This window comes from Panthera onca, chromosome C2, assembly GCF_046562875.1.
Source record: "Panthera onca isolate mPanOnc1 chromosome C2, mPanOnc1 haplotype 2, whole genome shotgun sequence".
In the NCBI taxonomy this organism is placed as follows: domain Eukaryota; kingdom Metazoa; phylum Chordata; class Mammalia; order Carnivora; family Felidae; genus Panthera; species Panthera onca.
This window is the reverse complement of record NC_138347.1, coordinates 55,072,075-55,086,299: the sequence shown is the minus strand read 5'-3', so window position 1 is coordinate 55,086,299 and position 14,225 is coordinate 55,072,075. Positions and strand designations below refer to the sequence as shown.

General features: G+C 36.9%; 1 protein-coding gene across 1 annotated transcript in view; it reads left to right on the top strand.

Moving 5' to 3' along the window:
- Positions 1–14,225, top strand: part of IFT57 (intraflagellar transport 57) — a 52,093-nt gene that overhangs the window by 15,606 nt on the left and 22,262 nt on the right. Inside the window, exon 6 of the mRNA XM_060640107.2 lies at positions 11,412–11,534. Coding sequence (XP_060496090.1) covers positions 11,412–11,534 — 123 coding nt within the window. The remainder of the gene's footprint in view (positions 1–11,411; positions 11,535–14,225) is intronic.

Genomic DNA, 14,225 nt, shown 5'->3' with positions numbered 1-14,225 from the left:
AAATCTGGGCTTAGAATAAAAATGTCATCTCAGTTTTTGAGTGTCATTGTGGCAAGCCCACAATATTGTAATCAAAAAAGGGAAGAAGATGTATCTACTTTGGTTAATATCTTAAATACTTTAAATTTTCTTCATTTTACATTGGATTTACATTTCACTTCTTGACACAATGTCCTTTCTGAGTAACATAGGAAAAAAGCACTGTTCTGAAATATAACTTGCCCCCTGGGTTTCCACTGGTTCTGATTCCTGCTTGAAGAAAATAGTTTTTCTTCTCCTTTCCTAAAACATTTGAGTGTTTGTGCTCCTGTGTTGTGACTGTGAGAAGTCTGTGGTTGGTGTTTCACAGGAGAAACAATTAAAGCACCACATGTCTGAGCGTGATGGAACGCCTTATGACTGAGTAAATGCTTTTATTTCTCTGGTAACTAACCTGTACCACCCCATCAGTTTTATATCTGGAGGTGAATAGAAAATGTAGGTTAGAGAAAAGAAGCTGTACTCCACACTGCTCAGAAGGAGCTCAAATGGCAGTTCTTGCTGGGTGTAAAAGAGAGTTTTGCTTGATCTTTTACTGTAGCTTTTGAATCCACCCTTGGAATAGGAAAGATTCTTCCTTCCATCCTGATTTTATTGTGAGTCTAAAAAGGAGTAGGAAGCAAGGACTTTTCAAGGTCCTTTCCAGATCTGAGTCCATACCTTCAACACTGGCTCCATGGTGAAGAGTAAGCCTTGGCGAAATTTCTGACTGCATGTCAGTTGAGCACCTGACTCTTGATTTCAGCTCTGGTCATGATCTTAGGGTCGTGAGATCAAGCCCCACCTTGGGCTCTGCCCTGGGCATGGAGCCTACCTAAGATTCTCATTCTCTCTCTCTCTCTCTCTCCCCCTCTCCCTCTCCCTCTCCCTCTCTCCCCCTCCCACCCTCTCTCCCTCCACCCCTCCCCTGCTTGTTCACTCGCTCCCAAAAAAAAAAAAAAAAATTCTGACTGCATGTCACTAGACACTTAGTAAATTAACCTGTGACTCCGCTTTCTTATCTGTGCAGTGGTGACACAATTCTTCCCAGGGTTGTTTTGAAATTAATATAACCTAACTAGCTTGATGCATTTCTTCTTTTATATAATTTTTCATCTTTCCTAGAGGTTGGAACTAAGAGATTGGAATGTTACCAACATCCTCATGTGCTGTAGGAGAGTAGAAAAAGCCCCCATCTCTCGATACAAATAAGTTTCTAGATTACCATGAGTATTTTTGAGTAAGAAGCTTACATAGGATATAAGTTATCAAGAAGTTTGCATTTTTATGTAATTTGGGAAGCCTTGGTGATGTCATGTCTTTATTTTCATAATCTGTCACATGGATGCTTATTGAAGGCCCACGAGACGAAATCTGCTATCACGTAAGGTCTCCCCTACAGAAATGACTTGGGAATTTGATGAAAAGTTAATAGGATATTTTCCAGAGTTCATTTGAGAGCTGTCATTTTATAAATGGATAGATTATATTTCCTGAATCAATGCCAATAGCAGATATTTATTATGTAATTCAGTATATTAGATGGGTACCAAGAATGTGTGCTTTTTTCCGTCCTCTATAAACTATATTCTTTAAATCCACCAAACCCCACCCATCCGTCTCTAGCAGTGTTGGTGCTTTGATGTTTGTCTAATGGTTCATTTTAATCCAGGACATCTAGTTGGGCACTAAGACCTGCTGACTTTGAAATCTCCCTCACATGCATCCCTTCAGCTGTCTTTCAAGGACAAGTCCTCTTCATCTCCTGTCTGGATTATGTAACAATAATGGCCTGAATTGTCTTTGATCCTTACCCTTCAATCCTACCCTCACCCTTTTGTAAAATATTTTTCACCCTACTCTTCTATCTTGCTTACCAAAATGACTTTTATCAGGTCATTTTGAGTTCAGTAACTTTTGATGGCTTTTCAGTGCCTATAGGTCAATGTATATAGATTATAAAACAATAATTTTTTGGTCTGGATTTCCAGACTCTTAGCGGTTTGACAACTGTCCATATAGCCAACCTTATTTTGTTCTGCAGGAGTAACTTTTTTCCAGATAAATGGATCCTCTCATAAGTTTTCAAACACCTCATGAGCATATCTGCTCTCATCTTTGACCCCTAGATAGGGGTCCTTTCTCTCGTCCCTTCTCGTCCTTTCTCTACTTGACTCTTAAACCTTCAGAGTTCAGCTCAAATTCTGTCTTTTTAGTGACACTTTCCCAATTGCCCCAGTCCCATTCAATTCTGTGGCCCACAAATCTACAACACATAACTATTCATAAAACATATTTAGAACATTCTAGAAGGTTCTTTCATGAGGATTTTTATCATTTTATTACTGTCCCTGAAATAGAATAGTACCTGGCATATAGTAGGTGCCAAATAAAGATTTGTTGGATACAGGGCTCCTGGATGCCTCAGTCAGTTAAGCATCTGACTCTTGATTTCTCCTCAGGTCATGATCTCAAAGTTTGTGAGATTGAGCCCCATGTTGGACTGTGCACTGACAGCAGAGCCTGCTTGGGATTCTCTCTCTCTCTCTCTCTCTCTCTCTCTCTTTCTGCCTCTCCCCCACTAGCACTTGTGCACACATGCATTCTCTCTCAAAATAAACATTTATTAAAAATCATAAAAAAAAGATTTGTTGGCTAAATAAAGTTGTTTTACCTTGCTTGTAACTCTTCTTGGCCTCCCTTCTGGCTTAGAAGACAAAATTCATATTCCTCACCCTAGCTTCTAAGGTCTTTCACAAAGTATTTAACTCTTTTTTTGGCTCCCCAGTATTCTCCTTTCTAAGCCCCCAGTCGCTCTTGATGTGGTGTTCACAAGCCATGTGCATTTCTATTTCAGTATCTTGGCTTATGATGCTTTTCCTGACTATAAACACTTGGCTTGTCTCTTTTCTGCCTATTTGCATTCCATACATCCTTATAAGGTTAAACTTAGATCTCATCGTCTCCATTAAAACACACTTCTCCCTTTCATTCGAATTCCGAAAGCATTTACACCTATACCAGCTAGTTTCTGGAAGTTAATCAAACTTCTTATTTTTACCTGCTTTTATTGAAAACACTTCTTTTTAAAAGTGAAATATACACCTGTTGTTGTTTTTTTTGAATGAAGCCACAAAAAAGTGCAAAGAAAAATTTGAAAACATCCCCAAATCTCATCACCCAGATATAAATACTGTATCACTTTATGCATAATTGCCCTGAGGTTATGTAAGATGCTAGTATTTGGTGAATCTGGATGAAGGGTATATGGGAATTCTTTGTACTATTTGTGTAATTTATTTGTGGGTCTAAACAAATTATACAGACCCAGAAATAGATTGATGAAGTAGTATAGTGTTCATAAAATAATCCAAATAATATGGTGATATTAATAATATAGGAAACAATGCAAATACGTGGGGGGAAGACTGGACTGTTTGATTAACTGGTGATAGAATAATAAGCTGTGCATCTGGTGAAAAAAGTTGGGCTCTTTCCTCATATCATACACCCAAATAAACCCCACATGGATCAACACATTAGAAAATGATAAGGTATGAAAACAAGAACATGACTGACAAGTGTTACACTCACGGGTTGAAATTGACATAATAAAGCCTGGCAAGAATACTAAAAACCATAAAAGAAAAGCACTAATAAATCTGAATGCATAAAAATTAAAGGCTATATATGAAAGAGTGGGGTGGGGAGCACCATAAAGTTAAAAGACAAGTGATAAACTGGGGAAACATAGTTGTAACCTGTATGACACAAGGATTGATAGGCATTTGGTAAGGTATCTAAGAGTTTGTGTTCTATAGTAACATTCCCTGGGCCCTGCCACTCAACTAATGATGTGACGTTGGGAAAATTAGCTAACTGCTCTATACCTTACCTTTCGTATTTGCAAAAGTGGGAATAAGACTCCCTTGATTCATGGTGCTATTATTGGGCATTTAACATAGGTGAAAGCATTGAGAACCATGCTTGGCATTAATAATAGTAATAGTAACTGCTAAAATATATTGAGGCTTACTATGTGCCAGGCACTGTGCAAACCTTTTAAAATGTATAATTTAATCATCACAACAACCCTTCCAATGAGAAGGGTACTATTATCCTCATCTTACCGATGAGAACCCTGAGATTTATAGAGGTTTTATAACTTGACCAATAGCTAAGAAGCAGTGGAGGTAGGATTTGAGCAAAGATGGGATTCCAGACCCATCCTCTTGACATTTACACCATACTGTGGCAATTCTCAAGACATTTTAGTTTTCTTTTCCTTGAGTCTTGAGACTCTTTAATCTTGACAGTTAATTAGACTTTCATGTCCCTCTCAGTAGATGTATGAATTGAGCTCTTCAAATGTATTAGGTTGCCATCTCAGAGAAAAGAAGCCTTATAGAAATTCATTACATAAAGAATTAAACTTACTTTGGCATACTCTATAACACCAACTATAATGTCTATGGTAGTTTTTCCATACATGCTTGTTAGGGTACTTTCTTTCAGTTTTATCTTGAGAAAATAAAAAATCAGGACTGATTTTACCTTAGCACTTAATGGACATTAAATTAAAGTAGTAGCAAAGACAGGTGTTTGAGATATTAAACAGAAATAATACTGGAAGTTGCATTCTCATTCAAAAATAATTTCAGATTTCTTATTAGTAAGTTAAATTGATTTTTTTTAATTTAGGGAGCTTTTTAAACTTTTTTTGATTTGTGAGCATAATTTATTCAAATTTTAGTTCACATGATAACAGAATAAAATTTCTTTTGATAGTCTCAAAATTGAATTGAAAACTTGTATGAACTTCGTATATTTAAAGACAGAGGCTACCATCTCTCTATTTCTTTTGATGGATTACAGCCAAGGTTTAATTTAGTTATTCAGAACAAATCTGAAAATACTTTTTGTATGGTATTAAACATTTTTCTTCATAGTAATATAGTGCTAAATCATTTAAAACCTAATTTGAAAAGAAAATAGTGAATCAGACTCATGATTTATGCTTCTTTAATCATGAAGAAGAATTGACTTGTAGGGACATGAAAGGTTTTAGCTCTGTGCTTTAAATATGATTTGTTAAAATCACTGGATTTCAAGGGAACACTTCTTGATTAAAATACCTTATTTATCCCTCTAGCTTTTTATTGATCAATGATAAAGACAGAGGGACACTAGGGGCACCTGGGTGGCTCAGTCAGTTAAGCATCTCACTTTGGCTCAGGTCATGATCTCACAGCCCCTGAGTTCGAGCCCTGTGTCGGGCTCTGTGCTGACAGCTCAGAGCCTGGAGCCTGCTTCGGATTCTGTGTCTCCCTGTCTCTCTGCTCCTTGCCTGCTCATGCTCTGTCTCTCTCACTCTCAAAGAGTAAATAAACATTTTAAAAAACTTAAAGAAAGAGGGACACTAAATACCCTTAGGAGAAACCTTGCTTAATACATAGTAATGTATAATAAATATTATATTTAGCACTTAGCTTGTTGGCCACCTATCCTATTTCCTATCTGAACCAAAGCATCAAATTAGGAAGGTTGGAAAAAAGCCCTCTGAGGAACCAAAATAAGTATAACCACCTCCATTAAAAAAAAAAAAAAAATGTATGAAGAGTCCCAACCTCACCACCACTACCACCGCCCTCACCAGTTCTCACGTATTTCCCTTGTATTCTTATTTTGCCTAGACTCCAACATGTTTGGATGCTAGGTTTCTAAGCCTCCAGAAGTTGAGGAGGAGGAGGAGTTGCTACAGGCAATCAGTCAGACAGCCAGAGGTGATCACTGGCATCTTGATAACAAGAGAGGCTGCAGGAGAACTTTAAAAGCAGACATAAGAATGCAAAAATTATAGCCATCTGGGGTCATTTGATGTAGGATCAGTCATATCCAGTTTCCTCAGACCCCTAGAGAACGATTGTATTACAGAATTAATACAATAAAGGACATCATGAAAATATTAAATTACAGTCAGTAAATGTCAGCATTTATCAGTCTCCAGTATCCAGTCTGATGGTGGTGCCTCATTCTTATAAGAGGTAGGGGTTCAGGCTTGGTAATTGAAGATTCAAGTGCCTCCATTTGCTGTCTTGCTTCATTAGATCAGTGTTAGGATCTTCTGACCCTCCTTTTATCTCCCATTTTCACCTGGAAGTCTGTGGATCCAGTTTCTGCCCAGGCCTTCACGATCTACGTTCTCTTGGCCAAGCTGTCATCTGAACTTATGATCTCTCTACAACTACTGATGCAGGGTCTCCATTCCCAAGGAAACAAATTCTCATGGATGCCTGAGTCTTGAGCTTCACTCTTGGGTCTTCCGATGAGCCATATATGTTCCCTTTAGCAGACAAGGTGTTCTTTAGTCAATGATTAGAGGAAGTATTGTAGGGTATCCATGATTAGTCAAGTTTTAGAAACTCTACTTTACCCTACTCATAGCTTTCTTCCTTCTTCATTCCCAGTGGAATGTCTTAACTAGAGCTAACTGCCCAACCTAATTTGAACCCTTGCGATCAAAAAGATCCTATAGTACCAGAATTTTGTTACTATAGCAGAGATGAAAAGAATATATATTGCTGGTGTCAGGAAGCCCTCGTCAACATTGCTTTTTCCAATAATGTTTAGCCCCCTTTCTTTTATAGGGCTTTCCAATAATGAGCATACACTACATATTAGAAATAGTTTTACCCCAAAGAGATTTTTTTTTAAGTTCCTTGCTCAAGATGGTAATTCATCAGATTATACCAAAAATGCAATCAGTGCTTCTACTGCATCACCTGTAACATTTTCTCTATTAAGACTTGTTAATGGGCCAGTCCCCCTCTGTTAGTATCAGGTTCATTACTTCCGATGTTGGTAGTCATGGTCTACCTGGAGTCCCCAGGGTTAATTAAGAGGTGAAGATATTTTGAAGGTATATCAAGTTTTGTATTCCACTGAACCTAGTGTGACAGAACAGCTTTGCAGCACTACATAGGTTATCCAGCAGCTCAGGCTGCAAAGGGCTTTATTTATTTAGCCTCCTTCACTGATATGTGAGGCTTTCCCTTATTCTACCTACCCCTGTAACCATTAAGACTAACCACATGTATATATATACATTCATACATATAAAATTATGTGTGTATATATATATATATACACACACACATCCAATTTTATGTGTTTACATATATACACAGATATACAGAATATAGTGTTTTTCAGATGCTTAACCATCCCATTATATTACCTGAAGGAGAGATTACTTCTTGGAACAGAATTCTGAGCAGGCTTTTAACATTGCATGTTTGATCCTTGAACTGACTTGGTGATATGCCCACTGTTGGAGCCCAAGTTTATGTTATAGGATGGTTTAGACTGTTATCTTCAATTCTTCCATTGACAGTCTTAGGATCACTTTTCATAAGTTTTTCTTTCCCTTGGGACCATTTATTACCTCCATAAACTAGCCTGAGATTCTCCCTAGCAGGCTATAAACTCTTTGCAGGCAGGGATTAAATCCTTTTATCTTTCTACGCCAAACACAGTACCTGGATTCTTACCTTGCATGTTGTAGGAGCTTTACAAATGGCTTATTGGTAAATTAATTAATTATAAATGAGACTTCTGGGTAGCCTGTGTCTCATTGAGCTTTTAATTGTTTCTTCAGCATTAACTAGAAAATGCAGTTTCCCAAGAGGTATGTTTTATCTTAGTGTTGTTTCAGACAGGGACTGGGACTTTGTCATGATGATATAAATTTTTGATTAAATGAAAACAGCAGTTTATTTCTCTTTTTACTAATATCTCCACATAAAATACCATTTGTTAAATGGAGGTACAATTGGAAAGGAAAGGTTTTCTCAAGTTATTAACCAAGGCATGGAATAGTTTTAAAATGATTTCTACTTCATATGTAGGCCTTGCTCAGTTAACGTATCCACTTATTAGGCATTAGGAAAATGTGACTGAGGAACGAGGTTATGAAATAGATGTGCAAATATGGAAATAGAAGGAGACTGTATAGTTTGAATAAGTTAATGCCGCTCTACCAAGCCTAATGTTCTCTTTTTGCCCTTTCTTCATTTAGTAACTAGGCCATTTCCCCCCAATATATTAACTGTGGCCTAGGAGGCAGTGAAGACATTTGAGCTGCTATATTAAACCATTTTAGGATTTTGGAAGTAGGAGTTTGCAAATCATTGCTTAAGGGAACCAAATAATAACTTAGGAAGAATAAATGCAACTTACTAAAGGACCCAATATAAAGCAAGTAGTAGTTTATGCACTGGGATGCCTTAATGCAATGTTTGTAAGTGTACCCCTGTATCTTACTAACTCTTAGATTCTAGTCTGAGTCAGACAGGGCCATTGCTGACCCATTTGCCTTGGGGAAAATGAGAAACATGTGCCCTTCCTTGAGGAAAATCTTTGAGTATGTTATGGACAACTTGAACAATCCTCTGAGTTCAGGCTTGAAGAAAGTGGGGCTGTGGATGGGTACCTTCTCCAGCCTTGTTTGGTGATTCTGGACTCAACCGACTTCACCCTCCTGTAGGGAAGGGAAGACCGAGGGGAAATGAGGGATGGGGTTGAGGAGCACTGGCTCTGGGGTTTAATCAGGACTACCCAGCTTCAGATCACCCAAATGGTGGTTCCATAAAGCAATCTTATTTTTAAATCAGTGATCAGAACATCTACCTTCTATTACGAATCCTACAACACTGCTGCTGAGAGGTCATGCCCCTTTGGCCCACCCTGGTTCAGTGGGAATGGGATGCGGGGCCCCATAGCCCTGGCAAGAGTGAGCCTGTGTATATACCACACGTACACCCCAAACGTCAGGGCTCACGCACACTGGCAGTGTACACATCCGCCCACCGCATCCCACCCCCATTCCCATCCGCCTACCCAGAAAAGGAGCCAGTCAGAATTGGGCCACCTAGAGCCAGGTACAGGTACTGGGGTAGGCCAGTGAGTGAGCAAGCCCCCGGCTCCTCCAAGTCTATATGCATGCTGTGGGTGCCAGGGTGGAGTTACATGATGGAGAACTTTCCCCATGGCTTTAGGTTTCAACTGGGAGACTCCGTGTCTCTTCTGCTGTCACACATGTCTCAGAAAAGTTCACATGTCTGCTTTGTGAATACTGTGGTAGCATTCTGCTAGTACTCAAAGTAATACAATGTTTCTATATTAAAGTGAGTACTTTAATATTTAAAGCAGAATCTTGAACATTTTTCACTTAGTTTTCACATTTTACTTAAACTAATGCTAATATTTTTTTATACTTCTGTTTTTTTTAAAGTAGAATGTACTTGAATAAATTCAGACTATATATTGTAAAATGTAAAAGCACATACTAGTTATCCATCCTCTAATTGTGTGGTTAGAACTATATAGCCCCCCTGAATTTCTGAACAAAAAGCAATATATGCTCCTTTTAAGACTCTGAATCTGTTCAGGACTTGCTAACATGAACTAGGAGGTAGGAGAGAGACTTTCTTATACCAACAGTGCTCTAGAGACTCAGTCGGGACTTTAAAGCCCCTAAAGACCTCAATCTCCCACCAAAATACAAATCCTGATATAAGGTTATTCTTATACTTAGTGTTAGACTGGATTGGAAAGACTTGTCTAATGAGCTTTCATTTTAAGAAATGTCTTTAAGTGACATAAATTCACATTGAGAATGTAATTTCACCATGAGGTTATTTATATAATCTTTTACTTTTAAGTTTTGCATTATGAGAAATTTAAAACATACACAGAAGTGCAAAATAGTGAACTCTTATGTAACATTACCCAGCTTCAGCAGTTAATAGTTTGTCAGCCATGATTCCTCCAGAGGCCCCACTTTTTTCCTTTGCTCTTAGTAAGTATCAAAAGTATCTTAAGTAAGTTTCAGACATCATGTCCACTTACCTATACATAGTTCAGCATTTGTCTCTATTTATAGGGCCTTGTTTTTAAACATAACCATCATGCTATTATAATACCTATAAAATTTGTAATAATTCCTTATATCCTCTAATACTCTTCCACATTCAGATTTCCCTGATTGTCTCAAAAACATCTTTTCGTAGATTGTTCAAACTAGAATCCATATAAGGTTTATACATTGTATTTGGCTGTTTATGTCTTCGGATCTCTTTTTTTCGTACGGTAATAAATTTTTTTATGTTTTCCTTACATTTTCTTACAATTTATCAAGGAAGCTTAAAGGAAAAGTTGCTACCAAAACTAATGTGCTAGGCTTTATCTTTGCACGTGACAGCAGGGAAGGGGCAGTGGGAGAGGAGAGAGAGAATCCCAAGCAGGCTCCTCGCTGTCAGTTCAGGAGCCAGAAGCCAGGCTCAATCATCCCATGAACCGTGAGATCATGACCTGAGTCGAAATCAAGAGTTGGTCACCTAATAGACTGAGCCACCCAGGCACCCCAGGTTTTATCTTTAAATCATTAATTTGTACATTCTTTATGTTTTCAGATCTATACATACTTAATGCTGACATGTGAAAGTCTAGGAAAATGAAAAAAAGAATTTTTTCCTTTTGTAATTCAAAAACAGACATGAATTGATTTTATCACTCAACAGCAGAAACCAAATGCAAAAATGTGGCCCCACCCTATTTGAGTTCAAGTAGATCTATATTAAGTTACATTTTTAAACTACATTATAGTTTGACCTAACCAAAATATCACTTAAATTATGAATAAAAAATGTCTAAGTAATGGCCTCTTGGCTTCTGGGATCTTATCGTTTTTGTCTTTCAGATTTGGCGTTTATATTTCAGTATGGAAAATTCAGTGTGCCAGGGTGGCTCAGTTAGTTAAGCGCTCTGACTGTTGATTTCAGCTCAGGTCATGATCTCATGGTTCGTGGGGTCTAGCCCGGCATCTGGCTCTGTGTTCATAGTGCATGGAGCCTGCTTGAGATTTTTTCTCTCTACCTCTCTCTGCCCCTCCCCTGCTTCTGCTGCTTGCTCTCTCTCTCTTTCTCTCAGAATAAATAAACTTAAAAAAAAAATTCAAACTGAGACAATGTTTTCTTATCAAATGTGTGAATGTTTGTATCTCCTTTACTGTTACCAATTAACATACCTAAATGGCTTGTTGATTTGACAATATTCCCGTTGAGTTCACTCTGATATTTCAAAAGCATTGTTTTTTGTCAAAATGGTTGAATCCTATATTTGCTTCTTTTTGAAAATACTTATTTTGTTATTCTACCAGGTTTGAGCATTGTTTTCTTTCAACATGGATAGGAGGACAGATAATAACTTCTTCTGTCACTGTAATTTTAACACTACCATACTTGATATAAATTGTGCAGTCCTGCTAAAATGCCTCAAAATTTTACCATTTCTTTTTATAAACTCTCAATCTTGTGATATCTTTCCTTTCTTAGGATATGAACGAGTCTGCCAAACAAGAAGATATTTTGGAATCCACAACAGATGCTGCGGAATGGAGTCTCGAAGTGGAACGTGTACTACCACAACTGAAAGTCACGATTAGGACTGACAATAAGGTAGAGAAGATAGAACGCAGTTTTTCAAATGGATCTTCACAAGGCAATTTCAGGGTCAAAGGCACTACTAATTATACGAACGATTTAAGCGGGTAGGATTCGGTTTCCAGTGTTTTGTCTTAACAGAGATTTAGTAAATTGTTGTTGAATGAATAAATAACATACTATTAAAGAAGGAGAGGAATAGATCTTTAAAGTGATTTGGAACATGTCATGTTTCCCTGGGATTGAGGTGTATTTTCTTAATATACTTTGATGTATTTTCTTAGAAATCTTATTTTGTTTAGGTAAATAGTAAATGAAATTGGAATTTCATGACTGTATAGCAACTGATTATAGTTAGAAAATGGTTTTGGAGCTCTGCTGGATGGCAGAACAGAAGACATCCTGGAAGTTGCCTTACATAATCTATTCAGTACATGTGATTAAAAGATAGTAAGAAAATAATCAAAGCATTTGCATTAAGTTTTGGAGATTGGGCCAGATGAATGAACTGGCCCATAATCAAGTTTCTGCTTCCTTTTACAAGAACGTCAGAAAAAACTATCAGGTGACTAGACAATCCTATTCTCATTAATACTATAATAATGTCTACAAAAGAGACTGGAGAGAGAGACATCTAGGTAAAGAAACTAATGAGTTTCCATCCCTGGAGGCAGGAGAAGAGCACCAGCATTACAGAACAAGGTTCTAGGGAAGCTTGTTACTCTGAAAATATGGTCCTGAATCTACCCCCAAAGACTGCTGCTTTCAGAGTGCCTTAGAAATGAATTTATTCTTAGAATGTCTGGATTTGGGCTTGTAAACCTGTGCCCTAGAGAAGGTAGAAGTAGCCTAGACTCCTAGGGCAGTCCTACAATAGGATAAAGGCAGCAAAGGTCTTACTAGACTGAACAGCTGTGGAACAAACTTAAAGGTAAGTGGGCAAATCCTGCAGCCTGTTTACCATGTATTTTCCCAGACACTATTATGTAGCCATTATTTGACTACATTAGGGGTAAATTCTTGTTTGCATATCTCATATGTAAATATGTGTTAATACATATTGTGTTATTACAATTGTGTTATATTGTGTTAATACATATGTGTTAATACATATTTACATATGAGATATGAAAAGAAAGAATCAGATTTCTTCACTGATTCAACCTCTGCTAAAAGTTGTAATTTACAAAAATGTAATTTTTTTTGGTAAAAATGTAACTTCTAATTCTTTAGTTTTTGGTAAAAATGTAATTTCTAATTCTTTATTTTTATAAGAGCAGAACTCATAAAATTAAAAATTATTATTATTGTGATTCTAGTTAGAATGACATGTTAAAATAACTGTGTAGTTAGGAACTCTGAGGTACATCTTAATTCCATACGGAAGCCTTTAATTTATTTAACTTTCAAGCTAACTAACTCTTGACATCCAGCATCTCATTTAGAACCTAATAGGATTGATCACACAAGAGTGTTTTTTAAAGCATGGTCATTGATTTCTACATAACAGGAGTAACTGAATAAAGGAAGAATATAAATGTAACAGCTAACACATACAGTTTTGCAAAACTAAGTACAGGTTAAGTTCTACTACAAACTAATATTGTAGTAATCAGAATCCTGGGTTCTTAGAGAATCAGTGATCTCCCGATTGGAGAAGAATTAACTAGGTGAAAGTTGGACTGTTAGTCTTGTGCCATACATTACCAGCCTTGATCTTATGAGGATATACTGTGCCAAATTAATAAAAAGTCAGATTTTACAGGCAACATTCCAAAATGTCACATAAAGTTTTGAGGGCTTTTTTCTTTATATGAATATCATTTTGAATTTAGATTTTTAAAAAATTATTTATTTCCATTTTTTTCTGTTTGATAGCATTGGTAATTTTTTTTATTTTTACATTATTTATTTATTTTAAAAGAGAGAGAGAGAGGAGAACATGTGCACATGTGTGAGCTGGAAAAGGGTGACGGCAGGGGGAGAGAATCCCAAGAAGGCTCTGTGCTGTCTGATGCAGGGCTCGATGGGCTCAATCTCAATATTGTGGTAAAATATGCTGATCTAAAGTTACATCTGATTTTTTTTTTTTTTTTCAGAATTCTTTTCTAGATCATTTGGTCTTTGTGCCTAGTATTTCACAAACTCTTCTAAGTATTTCAGAGGTATCAAATAGGAAATGCAGGTTTGGGGTCAATTTATTCAGCTTACTTAAGAAAAATGAAATTGTATGTTGATTTGAGAAAATAAAGGGTTAGTAAATAAAGAGATATTTTTCATGTCACAGAAATAAAAATAATCTGGTCACATACGAGGTTTCTCATGGGCTCACCATCCTCCTTCATCAGAAGAGTTTGACTCCAGCTTCATGGTACATCCCATTCTTCCTCCACTCCTGACTCGACCAAAACCAAACCCTCTCCTTTACTTTTGGCGAAAATAATTACCTTTCACTCGACACAGGCTATTTAGGACATTTGGAGACTTCAACTTTGTGTTTGAGGGAAATGAGCTGTTTTCAGATCAGTGTGTTTTACCAATCATTATTAGATTAATTTTTAAGTAGCATAGAGATGTGGGAGATAACTATACAGGGCCTCCATTATTTAAATCCATTATAAAGTTCTTTAAAATGACCTTATGTTAGCAGTAAATAAGTCCCATATTTCTTTAGCACTGGATCAAATGTTTGTTTTGCTTTTTTTC